This window comes from Haemaphysalis longicornis, unplaced genomic scaffold, assembly GCF_048455015.1.
Source record: "Haemaphysalis longicornis isolate Haplotype H1 unplaced genomic scaffold, Haemaphysalis longicornis Haplotype H1 scaffold_1, whole genome shotgun sequence".
NCBI lineage: Eukaryota > Metazoa > Arthropoda > Arachnida > Ixodida > Ixodidae > Haemaphysalis > Haemaphysalis longicornis.
This window is the reverse complement of record NW_027526203.1, coordinates 159,711,892-159,726,371: the sequence shown is the minus strand read 5'-3', so window position 1 is coordinate 159,726,371 and position 14,480 is coordinate 159,711,892. Positions and strand designations below refer to the sequence as shown.

Below are 14,480 nucleotides of genomic sequence, written 5' to 3'. Positions count from 1 at the left end.
CCGGCGACGCTGCACAGGTTTCATCCAGAGCTTTATTCGACGGACGTGTGTAAAGTGTGTGGTGTGGGTCCGGCAGACCAGTGGCACATCTTCTGGGACTGTGCCCGGTTTCCAAACGAAGCTCAATCAAGAACTTATCCGCCGCAGCTCCAGGACGCTGCACGCAGTAGCGACAAGGACACTCAACTCTGGGCCGTCCAGCAAGTCCGGGGTGCGCTCGAAAAGCACAGACCAGGCGACCCGGTGACGGGAAGCGTTGGCGCTGCGCCTAGTAACGGCAATCCCTAGGACGACGCCAGGCCCGCGTCGCGGCGCTTAGTCGTTTTGCAGGCACAAATAAAGTTTTTCCTAATCCTAATCCTACAAGAAAAACTATTCTGCTGTTGGCTCTCATATCCTACAAAGCCCCTGCAGCTCTGCCCTCAATTAAATCCGTGATGACGCAGGCCCTCACCCCATGGGGCTCGCACACACCCTTCGCCATGCCTGCTTTCATTAACCAAACGTGCAAAACTACTCAACATCATGTCACCTTTGTACCCAATGTCAACGGTACAAAAATCCAACCGCTGCATCAACAGGGCAACATCAGCCAGAGCAACCACAATGTTGACCTCTCAAAACAGTATCAGATTGCCTTATGGAAACTGACTCATCATTGCGTGCATAGAGTTACCTCTCAGTTCACACTCGTCTACCTTTTGCAACTATTACATAAATTTCGGCGGAGCTACTTGCCTGCTCGATGGTCAACCAAGGCACCAAAGGCCACCATTCGTGGCTTCCACAATTTATGTAAACCCCACCATCACGAAGGGTAAAAAATTGGGTGTGGGGTCTCGGTGCCCGTGGTGTCCCCACTCCCATCACCAAGTGTACCCACAAGGTGCCCCCTGGGGGAAGGCATAAGGAAGACGTCAGCCGGCCTTTCCCTTCCCAGCCGGTGGTCTGTAACAGGCGCTCTAACCACAGAATTTGTCCAGCCTGGGTAATTAACCTTAGGTGTCAGTAGAAAAAGATATCCACTACTGCCTTCGTCTGATTTAAATACTAGCACTCATTAAATTGCCTTCAAGGAAAAAATAAAATAAAAATGTAGTTTCCTCATATTCTCTCCCCAATTTCATTCTAAGTACACTAAAAAACGAAGACGCCAACCCACAAAATGCTGCCACTGAAATTCCACGTGCTGACTGAAAAAAAAAAAAAAGAAAGAAAGAAAATGTCTCTAGCATAATTAGCAGCCACTGTATCAAACAGAAATGGGGGGGGGGGGGGGGAGGCCAGGTCAAGTTCTTAAATGTTAGTAGTGCATGCTGACTCTGCGTAAAAATGCAACTTGGAAAACTGTAATGTATAGCAATAAAATGGTATCCATCAAGGCCTATGAACTGAACTTTTTGAGTGACAAAATTGCATTCTCAGTTGCAAGGCCTTGTCCAGAGAAGAAATACGGTGCTCCTTTATGACCCACAATCATGCCCTGACATTAAGGCTGTTGCTCTTAATACTGCACCCCACACACACAAAATGCTTGTGTAAGTATACTTGCTTTTTCTCCCTCTCTGCACTTTTTTTTTTCCTAGTCCAAACACGTTGTTTTCAAAGATTCCCAAGCCCACACGGTGCACTTGGCAACGACACTTTCTCAGCAGATGCTTACGTGTGCCTTGCCACTGAACGGTTGTTACAATTACTGACCTTTTAACACGTTTCGTCATGTGCTACGAAACGCCATGTGCAGCACGAGCTGACGGTAAAAAGCGGCCCCAGCCAGGCGGCACACGGTGGTATTCCTAGCAAGTGGCGTTTACCGACAAAGCAACGGTGCAGTGAGGCAGGCAAGCAGCAAGTTTGTCGGCGCACGGTGGTTACAGAAGGCGCTTTCGAGACGCGGGCCGCAGACGCCAATCGACGCGACCTTCCAGGGACGCATAAGTCACTGGACGCCGCCAGGGAGTTTGCTTTCTCGAAAACTTTTCGACAACAGAACGACGCAGATTGATTTTTCAAGGCGTGCTTGGTGAGTCATACCGCCAACGGGACCCACAGCGCGTGATGTCCGATCGAATGACATACGGCGCAATCTGGTTTATCACTTAACCTGCTTCCCCCGATGTCGGTATTCGAGGCACGTATAGTTACTACTCGAGATATTGTTCTCTGCGCATTGTGGTTTAAGAATGAGGTTGACTGGATTGCTCAGATCTCACTGACGGGGCTGATAAATGACAAGCGTGAACAGGAAAGCTTGTGGACGCGGTGCTGCAGCGCATCCACAAGCTTGTTTTGAAACTAGAACAGGCCTGTACATAATAATTAAACGGACGTTAGGTTTCAGACTTTGCGAGACGCAGCAGCGCACACTGCTGTTACAGGTGCTCCGATAAGAACAACAACAAGAGCAAGAGAGGAAGATGACAGTCAGCAGACCTGACAAGGGATGAGCAAAAGCGACTGTGAAGGCGAGGCTGTTGGCACCCCCGCCGTGAACCTTTTTCAGCCTCCTAGCGAGGCGGATAGCGCCACCAGTGATTCTGGAGGTTTAGAAAACGTGACACTGACCTTAAGCGATAGCCGGTGGTTTCTAGCATCGTTGACGGGCAGTAAACCTATTAGAAAAAACGCGAGCGCAGCGAACGAGCATATGCGGCCAGCCATCTTGGCACCTGCTGACCCTGGTTGCCAGGCGAACTCGCGTGTTCGCCAAGTCGGCCAAGTGCAGAGCGAGTAGGGCTCTTTCATCAGAGCATGTCGTGCTTCACTGCTCACTAAAAAATAAAAAAACACGCATAAAAAATAAAACTCACATAATTTTGTTCAAACTTTTAGAGCCTCAACAACGCGTTTAATTTCGCTTTCCGGAAACGGGAACCTCGCTTGCTTTTGCGTGCCCGCGCATTACAAAACGCCATGGTGACGCACATAGCAAACAAAATGTTTAAGACATGTAAACAAAGTTCTGCATCAAGGGTTGCTCGAACACAAATCAAAATCATGATTCTTCGGCGACGCTGTTCGTTCTGGCCCGAGGGTACCGCACGAGTGCAGCGGTAGCAGCAGATCGCCGAAGCCCAGAGTCACACGCGAGTTGTCCAGCGGTGCTAATCGGCCGTGGTCGTCAGGGACGTGGAATGGGCGAAAACACGTATCGCATGGCCACCATGAGCCACATTCTAAAAGTCGTTTCTGTCTTTTCTGCATGTTGCTCGTTGAGGTATGATCGCTGCCACGGAGTGTGTGGTTTCGAAGGTGACTTCAAGCCTACAAGTCATTTCGGAGGCATTCGGCCCGGACCTGGAGTTGTGTTAGGGTTCTCAGATCTCTGCAATGATGGACGAAAAAAAACAAGGCACTCGTTTCCGAAATCTGCCTGATCCAAGCCCTAGACTTATCGATTTCGACCGCGAATCGAGCGGCTCAGCTGGAGCTGACAGCAGGCGTGTCGGTAAGGTGCATACGTATATACGAAGACGGGTCATGCACTGCAGTTTGCAGACAGTTCAGCGCTCGCGTTCTCAGTGGGTGTAGGGATTATGGTCCCGGTCAAAACGGTCCCGGACAATGCGGTCCCAAGTAGAAACACCGACAAGCTGCACCCAAGTCATTCCTTCGAGTGATCACTTTTTAGGTGAGTGATGAAAATAGCGGAATCTTGAGGATGTTTTAGCGTCAGTTTTGAAGTTCGTGTATAAAGTTCAAAAGTTTTCGGTGACACGGTCCATGCACCCAGCGTTGCCGGTCAGGAGGGCGGCCAGGGTGGAGACCGGTTGCACGAAGGTTGCGCAGGCGAACTTGATGCAATCCCAGGTAGGCCCAGAGCAGGTGCTGCACATTCACGTCCCCAATGGCAGTGGTGCAGAATGGACAGGTGGATCCGTATGGGCCGTGGTATTCCGATGGCCAGTAGGCAGTCACGGACGGCGTAAGGGCCACCTCAACGCGTAATCTCCGCAGCGCAACCTTTTCTCGGCGAGTTAAGTCGCCAGGGAGGTTTGAACCACACGGTGGTATGAGTGCTCGTGTGGTGCGCCGAAGATTTTCCTTTTGTCGTTCCAGGTGCCCGCGGGCATCTTCGGGGAAAGGTAGTAGTGGCCGCATGACTGTGCTCGGGCGGCTAGCTGAGTCTGCCTCCGTATTGCCAGGCACAGATGAACGGGGCACCCATTCGATGCGTATCCGCAGCGCCGTGCTTCTTGCCAAGCGATGAATGGAATCTGAGAAGGATGTCGATTGTGCCACGCGACGAGTGTCATGTATGGCTTGCGTAGAGTCAGTCCGGATGATTAGTCGTGAGTACGGCCCCGCCCTGACAAAAGGTAATAATGAGACCAGTCCATCATGTATTGCAGCTAATTCAGTAAGATACACGGGTGGTAGTGGATTGGCGGCATATGAACAGGTTTGGTCAACTTCCGGTAGCTGGGGATAAACCAGTGCGGTGTGTACCATGCCACTTTTAGCGCTGACATCTACATACGCAATGATTGCGTCGGTGTCTGTACAATGAAGACCAGAGACCTGTGCCGTGGCCTTGCGAGGGACTGGGCGACGGAGACGACCGATGGGTTTGTTGTCTGTCAGCTGTGTTCGCTGCCATGGAGGGAGTTCCGACCCTTTCACGGTTGTATCTGCTACAACAAAGCCCATCTAGTGCAGCAGCTGCACCGATGTTCGAGAGCTTACAGGTGCGGGCAGAACGGCGTTGATGTACCAGCTCATCGATAGTGTTGAGCTGGGCCTCGGTCTGTAGAGTTGGTACCGGGGTCATTCGGGGCAGACCAGTAACAGCCCGCATGGCATCTCGGTTGCTTGCTTCGAGGCGATCCCAGTCCCTCATCGTGAGATGGTGGAACTGGGCCTGATGCAAGAGTCGGGGTTGTAAAATAGACTGCACAAGGAGGCGAGCAATTCTATAGTTCGTGAACCGCCAGCCTTCGTTGCTATACTGCGTATCAGGTGGATTGTGTGTGCAGCACTCTCCTTTGCCCCCTTCACCCATGGAGCCGCAGATCCTGACGAGGCAACGTCGAGGCCAAGCACCCGTAGACTTAAAACTTCTTGTGGTGGTTGCTGGTCAATAAACAACCGGACAGGCCGGTTCCCAAGTCGGCGGCGCCCGTTGTTATTAGCCACTGACATATATGCCGTTTTTTCTTTTGAAAGTTCAAGCCCTACCTTGGCGCACCAGGAGTTGGTTGTGTTTAACGCCGTTTGTAGTGCTCTTTCTTGTACATCGATGTCAGGGTGCACAGACCATACAGTAATGTCATCGGCGTACATTATGTACTTTGCGCCCGGAATTCCCGCCAACTGCCAGGCTAAGGGAAGCAAGGCGCGCGATATTAAATAATATTGGCGCCAGCACTGAGGCCTGTGGAACCCCCCGATACGAGGTGAAATGGCCTGTAGCTTTTCCGGCCAAGCGAACAGAGAAGGTGCGGTTCCGAAAAAAGGCGTTCACAAATGTGCATACACGACTTGGAAGTTTGAGCCGCTCAAGGAACGCAACAATAGCTTCGCGGCTGACGTTGTCGTATGCTTTCTTGATATCCATCGCCAGGACCGTTCGAATCCGACGAGAGCGACCTCCTATAAGGACCATAGAGGAGAAATGCTCGAGTCCATCTTCAACACCCAATTGTGGCCTGAATCCAATTTGACCAGGGTGGTACCACAAATACCGCTCCAGCCACCACGAAAGGCGTGTCGCTAGCATGCGCTCTCGTCGATGTAAGAGATATTGGCCGAAGGTTAGAAATTTGGTCTGGGGTCTTGCCTTGCTTCGGAATTGCAACAATTTCCGCTTGGCACCACGAATCCGGAATGATGGCTGTAGTCCAAGCTGTGTTTATAGCCTCAAGTAATACATCGAGGGTGGTACCTTCAGTGTTCTTGAAGAGCTCGTAAGGAACGCCATCCGGTCCCGGTGCTGTTCTGGGCTTGGCATGGTCGATGGCGGCCAAGAGTTCCGCCATTGCGAAAGGAGCTTCAATCCCTGCTATGTCTCCAGTCGTAGGCAACGAACCGGCTCCATTCGGCAAGCAGTTTTGCACAGTAAAGGGAGCTGACGGGGTGTCAAAAGCGGGAAAGAAGCTACTTGCGGCTGTATAGGTGAAAGTGGATGGGTCTTGCCCAGATGCTAGTAGTGCACTAGCCGCTGGATCTGGAGGGCGTTGACCGCGTTCCATTGCTCGAAATGTTCGCCAGACTGAAGATTCGACGACGAAGGGCCAAGCGAAGCGCACCAGTCTAGCCAGCGGCCGCGCGTCAGTCGTCGTTCATGTCGACGTGCTGCTGCTGTGAGGCATTGAAGCTTCAGCCGAGCGTCGATTGACGTTGGGTTCCTCACTGAAGCAAGTTCAGCTTGGCGGCGGGCGGCCCACAGACGGCAGAGTTGCAGGTCTGGAGCCGGCCGGGATTCCTCTACCCAGGTAGTGCGGGTTGCTGCATCCAAAGCCACACGGAGCCTGGGACACGGGTCAGGTAAGGGGCTGGAGAGCATCGTAGCTGACGCCGATCGATAGACGTCCCAGTCCACCACCCGACACAGTCTTCGAAGGCGATCCCTACGACCGGGAGAAAGGTCGAGATGAATAGGATGGTGATCGCTGCCCCTGCAGTCTGGTTCACACATCCAGGTCACTGCGCCGCTTCCTAACCACCAAGCTAACTCGGGCGAGCGAGTAGTATCGCGTGGACGTTCACAGGTCATTTGGCCAAATAGGATCATTAATCATGGGCAGTTCATCACATAGCAGATAGCACGAAAACAAACTTCGTTTTGTTTTTATTTCCTTTTTTTTTTTCAGAAGACAATATAGTCTTAGTAAGCCACAATGAGCCGCGATCCGACGTCGCTCATATTCGGTTACACTGTGCTGGCATGTACTCTTGCTGGATATTTTTTTTATTTATAGCTGCTATGAAGAATCGTTTTCAAGTGAACACATCTCATACATGAACGCGGAATGTGTTAGTTGTGTAATAAACGGCCGCCGGATGGTGCCAGGTGCACTGCAGCGCGCATGCCTGCTCAAGAGACTCCGTGACTCACCGCAGAGTGCGCGCAGCGTCCTGCGGTTGTGTGGCTTTTTTTTTTTTTTTTCGTTTGTACGAGCGTATTGTCTTACTCCCGCGCGCTCGCACGTATTACGTTTCAATAAAGAAGATGGCAGCTTGACAGCCGCTCGTCGTTTCTTTCGGCTCCTCGCGAAGCTGCCGCATTCTGTGCCCTTCGCATTGTGGTCATGCGGCACACACCACAAAAACTAACAGGTTATGGGCCCAGGACGGTGCATCGACCAGTGTTGGCGAAGAACTGCAACAAACTGCTTTGTGATGAGCTGCGAAAGTTTCGACCATGAAGAAGCGTGAACAGTCAAGCCACACCCATTTCTCTGCTTCACGTGCTACAGTCCACGGAAGAAGTCCCAGCGACAAGCGTGTGGGGTGGTGAAAGTGTCGGGACGAAGTGAGTGACAAACGGTGTGTGCCTAATCACGAAGAGTGTGAAACAGGGCGTGTGATTTTCGTTAGAAGGACGAAACGTCATACGACACCTGTTTCACCGTTGATGCCACTCAAGCCGGTGTTTATACAAGGCGGCGGTCACAGTAAGTGACGGAACGACGCGGCTGCGGAGAAACGAAACTGTCGGGAAGAAGGGACTGACATCGCATTGTGCTTTGCAGTTGTGGCGTGAAAAAGAAGAAGAGTATTAGAAGTAGAGGTTGTGCGTTTGCCGAACTAGAGGAAGACCATTTCTGTTTGGCATTCAGTTCAACGTCAAGATGACAGCATCAGACGAGTTCAGGCTACCAAAGTTGGCGGCGGACAACTACCATACCTGGTCTATAAGGGCAAGAGCCGCTCTCTTGCAGAAGGGATGCTGGGACGCCATCTAACCCGGTTATTCTGAGGAAATGACAGATAAAGAGAAGAAGGTAGACAACAAAGCATTGACCTTCCTATTCCTCGCCGTTGAGGACAATTACCTGGATGACATCGGCGAAAGTAAAACTGCGAGAGAAGCGTGGACGACGCTTGAGGAGATGCACTCGAAGTTTGGACTTCTGCATATACTCCAGCTAATGCGTGATTTCTTCAACGTAAGGATGAAGAAAGAAGAATCAATGCAGAGCTACCTGGGAAGACTCATGGAGCTGCACAGAAAACTGTCAAGTGCAGGAAATGCACTCACCGACAGAGAAGTCGCCTTGGTGATGCTTATGGGGCTTCCAGCGTCGTACGAACCGTTCATTCTCAATTTGGAGCAGGACGAAGAGCATCTGAGCACGAAGGTAGTGAAGACGAGGCTGCTCATTGAAGAAAAAAGAAAGCTGCGTCGCAATGAAGAGAGCGTCGACAACGACGGCAGTCAGACTATAGGGCGCTGGTCAGCAGAATTTGTTCCACGTCTGACAGCAAGCAGCAAAACGAGAAGATGAGCTATCAGTCTGCTTATAAGAAAGACGACGAGATTCGCCAACGGACGTCATGTGTCCAAAAGGAGAAGGTGCGATGCTTTACTTGTGGCAAGATCGGTCATATAGCGAGGGAGTGCGACCAGTTTCCGGATAAAGAGAAGGACCAGCAAAAGAAGAGAAGTCTTCCACACACAAAAATAGCAACGCATATGGCTTTATGTGTGAAGGACGAGGCAGCGTCACACCCCGGTGTATGGCACCTTGACAGCGATGCTACTGATCACATGACGTCCCAAAGGTCAAAGGTCACCGACTTCATGCTATGCGAATCAGCAGTGGAGACCGCAAATAGGGAGTCCATCAAAGTCGAAGGGAAAGGAAGAGTCGAGATTCAGCTGTCTGAGCAGTGCGGTGAGACAAACATCACGCTCGAAGATGTCCTCTATGTGCCTGCTTTGAACGGGATCCTCCTATCGGTTGGAAGGATTGAGGAGCGAGGGTCGCAAGTTACGTTTGCTGCCGGCAAAGCCTTCGTTTCCAAAGACAACGGAGAAGTAGTCCTTACTGCAACGAACCAAGGGAGGCTGTACACCATGAAAGAAGCAGAGGTGTCGTCGAGGCTCGCCAAAGCAAAGGACACATCTCTCGGGCATCGGCGGCTGGGCCATTTGCATCAGGATGCTGTTCGTAGCCTCTGCGGAACCGGCAAAGATCACATGGAGGATCATTGCGACGTTTGTCGCCTAGGAAAGCTGAGAAGAAGCAGCTTCCCGAAGGGAGAAGCAACAAGGGCCAAAGCGCCATTGGAGCTGATTCATTCAGATGTCGTCGGTAAAATCATGCCGACATCCAAAGGAGGTTCGAGTTATTTCGTAACCTTCACTGATGACTACTCACGGTACACCGTTGTGTATCCTATGAAGGCGAAAAGTGAAGTGCTTCAGAGGTTCGAGGAGTACAGATGCATGGCGGAAAACTTTCACGACAGAAAAGTGAAGGTTTTACGTAGTGACAACGGGGGAGAGTACACCAGCACTGACTTCAAGGAGTACTTGATTGAGCACGGCATCAATCACCAACTAACCATCCTGGCACACCTGAGCAGAATGGAGTTGCTGAAAGGATGAATCAAACATTGCTAGACATGACAAGGTGCCTCCTCGTTGAGTCAGGTGTCCCCAAAGAGCTTTGGGCTGACGCTGTTGTCACTGCAAGCCGTAGGTGTAAGAAACAAATGTCCATCCAAAGCGATTGAAGGAAAGTCGCCGGAAGCTTTGTGGACAGGGGGGGAAGTGAAGCTGGACAGCCTCGGGGTGTTTGGATGTAGAGCATGGAGCGTGCGAGGTAGGCTGCGGAAGAAGGGCAAATTGGATCCGAAAGCAGAGGAGTGCGTACTGGTCGGCTAGCCAGAAGGGGTGAAAGACTACAAGCTGTGGAATCTCGAAGAAGACCACTTCTTCGTTAGCAGGGACGTCTCTTTTGACGAGGATTACTTCCCATGCAAGCATGTACAAGCTGCGACCACCGGCCCTAAGGTTTGCGACAGCACTGATGAACCAGTAATGTTTCAAGTTGAAGCAAGCTCAGATGACCCACAGGACGCTGATAGTGCTGACCATAGCGATAGCGATGACCGAAACGACCGTGCAGCCGTTTCATCAGACGAAAGCGAGCAAGCTACGCAACAGCCGTCCAGCGCCACAGGTAGCACTACTCTGGCACCGAGACGCTCTGAGAGACTTGCAAACAAAGAAATACGTTCAAGAGAATGCCCCGGGTGCTGTGTAGCCAGGCACAGTTTGAAAGACCCAGAGACGCTTCAGGAAGCTTTGGCTGCTCCAGACAAGGAAGAGTGGAAAGCAGCCATGAAGAGCGAACTGGACAGCCTGAAGGCTTCAGAAACATGGGAGCTTGTGCCAAAGGGAAGACAAGTCGTGAAATGCAAGTGGGTATTCCGTAAGAAGTATGACGCCAATGGTGACTTGGAGCGGTACAAGGCACGCTTGGTAGCATGTGGATACTCGCAGGTGGAGGGAATTGATTTCAAAGAAACCTTCTCTCCTGTAGTGAAGCTCAAGTCCGTCAGAACGCTGCTGGCGATAGCCGTCGAAAGGGAGTTGAAAATCCACCAGGTTGACATCACTGCAGCATATCTGAACGGAACATTGAAAGAGGCCGTCTACATGGAACAGCCACAATCTTCAAGAGGCCGTGAAGATGGCAAAGTCTGCCTTTTGAAGGAGAGTTTATATGGGCTAAGACAGTCGGGGAAAGAGTGGAATCTCACTTTGGACAGTCTCCTGATATCGGAAGGGATGACAAGATCCAAAGCCGATCCCTGTGTTTATGTCAGCCAAGGAATTAAAGGAGCTCATCGTGGGAGTCTACGTTGATGACCTCCTCATCATCGCAAAAGGCGAGACAGAAATCGCTGATTTCAAAATCCGGTTGGGTTGAAAATTTGACGCCAAGCCGGGAGAGGCTAGTCACATCCTTTCCATGTGACTGGAGAAAGAAGGAAGTAGGAAGTTGTCTCTTGATCAGACGGCTTATGCAGAGGATATTTTGGAGACGTTTGGCATGACAGATGCAAGGCCAGCGTCATCTCCATTAGATCCGGGAAGCAAATACGAAAAAGGAGACAGCAGGAACCCGCCGAGAGAAGACCTAAAGATTAGGTAGAGACAAGCAGTCGGTGCGCTGCTTTACCTTGCTGGAGGCACAAGGCCGGACATCGCTTTTGCCACTGCATACATGAGCCAGTTCAACGAGCACCCAACAGAAGAACACTGGAGTGGCATAAAGCACATTTTTCGCTACATAAAGGGGCAAGAGTTATGCGCATATTTTCAGGAAAGCTGGAACTTGCTGTTAAGTTCGGGCTCCGCATACAATTAATGAAGGCCGCCGGTGGCCCATGTATTCGCGTCGCCTCCGCTGTTAGCTACGATCCTGTGTCCCTTTCATGTAGCCACACGGACGCCAAGTTCGGAGCCGCGAAGAGCGTGTGTTGTGCCCGTTCTTTTGTGTGTCAAAGGACGGGGGGTGCTTAGCCTGAGTACCTCTGTCGCGCCGGAGGTGGCTGGGTCATTCGGCATGACAAGCTGACTGGAAGCTGAATGACGGTGTGTCTCATAGTGTCGAAAAGGCGCGCGGTGTAAGTTTCTGAGAATTTGCGAAGCCAGCGCCCGGCGCTCTTCGTCGACGGGTCGTTCGCCTCGACGATGGTCGCCTGGGCTGGCAGCGTCTCTTCCCGTGGTCTGTTCAGGCGGGCGGCGGCGCCCCTTTAGTCTGGGAGGGGATTAGCAACGACTCCCTCTTTGTCCCGGCGCGCGCGCAGAGAAGGCGCCAGGGCGAGGACGCGGAGGGAGGTCAGCCGCGCGAAGATCGCTCCAAGCCCTCGGCTTGGCTTTCGAGCAGATGCCGCCCGCTGAACGTAATGGGGTGGCCGCTTTAGGCCGCAGATGTCCTGTATTTGCTTGTCGGGTGCAACAGCGTGCGTGGGAAACGCACTATGAGTGCATAAGAGAGAGGGTTGGGTCACGTGACCGCAGGTGGGGACACATGTGTGATTGGCCGGTTCCTGTGGCCAATCAATGGTTTTTATTAATTGTTTGAATGGTTTTTCTCTCTTTCTTGAACGCCCCCTTTTTGGAGGCGGGGTTTTTGGTATCAAAACCGGAGTGTTGGGTTTTGTCGAGGGTCGGTCGAGAGGGGATCTAGTTCAGTATAGATCTCGGCCGAACAGGCTGCTGCTGTCAGAGTGACAATGTAACCGTCACTCTGACCTGATGTAAAGTTGGAGTAATGTAAATAGTGTAAATAAACCTAATATCCAGCAAGGAAGGCAGTCTTCATCCCTCACCCGCTCCAAGCATCGGTCGTCGGTCATCGGAGCGAGTCGAGATCGTCCTCTCGGCTCGCGCATCAAAAGAACATCACTATTTCGTCTCCATCAGTTCGCCAAGAAGATGGAGAGGCGAAATTTAACTGGCGCAGCCGGCAGGATGACCACGACCATCGGCTGGAGCTGGTGGGGCATTGCGGAGAGACTCCTTCAACGCAAGGTTCGGCTCCGACCAACAACGAGCCCAACTCCAAGCATCGACGGGGCGGCACCTCAGCGGGAGGCCTCGTGAGTTCCGGCTCAGCGATTCAACGGCAACGGGGCGATACCTCAGCGGGAGGCCTCGTGGGCTCCAGCCCAGGGCGGCATAAGCCGCGGTTCAACGGGGCGACACCTCAGCGGGAGGCCTCGTGGGCTCTGGCCCAGGGCGGCATAAGCCGCGGTTCAACGTGGCGACACCTCAGTGGGAGGCATCGTGGGCTCCGGCCCAGGGCGGCGTAAGCCGCGGTTCAACGGGGCGACACCTCAGCGGGAGGCCTAATGGGCTCCGGCTCAGGGTGGCGTAAGCCGCGGTTCAACGGGGCGACACCTCAGCGGGAGGCCTCGTGGGCTCTGGCCCAGGGCGGCGTAAGCCGAGGTTCAACGGGGCGACACCTCAGCGGGAGGCCTCGTGGGCTCTGGCTTAGGGCGCGAAAGCCGTGGTTCAACGAGGCGGCACCTCAGCGGGAGGCCTCGTGGGCTCCGGCCCAGGGCGGCGGAAGCCGCGGTGGAACGAGGCGAACCTCAGTTGAAGACCTCGTGGGCTCCGGCCCAGGGAGCACGGCCCCATCCTAGCGGCGGGAGCGGCGCATCGGGTCCACGAGCTGCTGCATCAGCGACACTGCGACCCGGCCGAGCCCGGAGCGAGCACAGGTGGGCCCTGATTTATTTTCTCCGGGTTCACCATGGCCACTATGCTAACGGGATGTCGCGGCACCGACCGAAAGGTTAGTGCCACTGTGCTCGAGATTGAGGAGTTGAGAGCGGAGTTGGCTCTCAAAAATGCGCACCACACTTTCGAAAAAGCAAGACTGGCGGGTAGCAGGGGCGTGGGTAGCTGGTCCAAATGGACAGCTGAAGAGCTTAGCGCTCAATTAGCCCAAGGGAGAGCGGAGATCGCTTACGAGAAAGCGAAGCTCCGCAGGATCGGTGAACTCGAAGAGGACGCCAATGTTTTCACGGTTTGTTCCCTCGTGGGCGCTTCGAGCGCCACGGGATAAGGAGAGTGGGAATGTAGTGGAGGTGGCCGAAGCCACCCCAGTTGTTGGGCAACAGGTTAACGTTCCCACTGCTACAGATGAGATTGTGGAATCTCGTGAGACAGATGTCTTAGCTGCAGCAATTCTGTCTGTTGCGGCGGGCAGTGTTGCCGTGGCCGCGCAGGAAAATGTCGAGAGTAGCACCGCCCCATGCGCCGACGTAGATTCCGCGGTCGACCGCGAGGAGCCCCTCGTGGATGAGCTAATGCAGAACTCGAGCGAGGCTGCGGGAAGCATGCTCATCTCAGAGGAGGCAGAGGAAGCGCCGGGGTCATGTAAGGGCAGCGGAACTGAGCGCATAATCGTTGAGCTTCCGTGCTCGAAGCATGAATGTGCAGGTGGCCCGCGGCGTCTTGAGCGTAGGGCGATTCCGACGGGCCCAAGAACGCGGAAGGCGGAGGCAGGTGTGGCGACGCAGGTGCGACATCGTCGTACGCGTTACCGCTGGGTGGGGTGTTCCTTCTCTCCCGGGAGCACAGGACACCGCGAGCCGAACCAGGGTTCGTGTAGAATCAGCTGGTGGCGCATGAAACGGAATCACCTTCCGTGCGACGGTCGGTGTGTGCCGCCGTGGAAAGGGGTGTTTGCGCTGAATAGTGTGCAGTGCTAGACAGAACGGGTCAGTGTTGTTTGGCGCGCACTTAGTTGTTAGCGTGTTTTTCTCTGGGTGCGTAGGGATCGCTCAGATAAGAATTATTTTTAGTTTTACCTGTACTGTCGTTCTACCCCTTGTAGTTCGTTTTCTTTTTGTGTGTGCATGTTTTGGTTGCGTTCAGCTGTCGTAAGGCGTGTAATTTGCGAGTAGCGCAGTTTGGCGGTTTTAACGCTGTATTCTTGTGAAGTAGAGCCGCGGTTACAGCACGGTAGGGAGTTTACCTTTGGGTACAATGGCGAGTGCCTTCCTTT

The 14,480-nt window shown here is 53.0% G+C and overlaps 1 protein-coding gene across 2 annotated transcripts in view; it reads right to left on the bottom strand.

The window, feature by feature from the left end:
• Nucleotides 1–2,717, bottom strand: part of LOC144138563 (protein GPR107-like) — an 87,405-nt gene extending 84,688 nt beyond the window's left edge. For both annotated transcript variants that reach the window (XM_077670913.1, XM_077670922.1), the window contains exon 1: nt 2,566–2,717. In XM_077670913.1, coding sequence (XP_077527039.1) covers nt 2,566–2,661 — 96 coding nt within the window. In that variant the 5' untranslated portion in view covers nt 2,662–2,717. The remainder of the gene's footprint in view (nt 1–2,565) is intronic.
• Nucleotides 2,718–14,480: the final 11,763 nt, after the last annotated feature.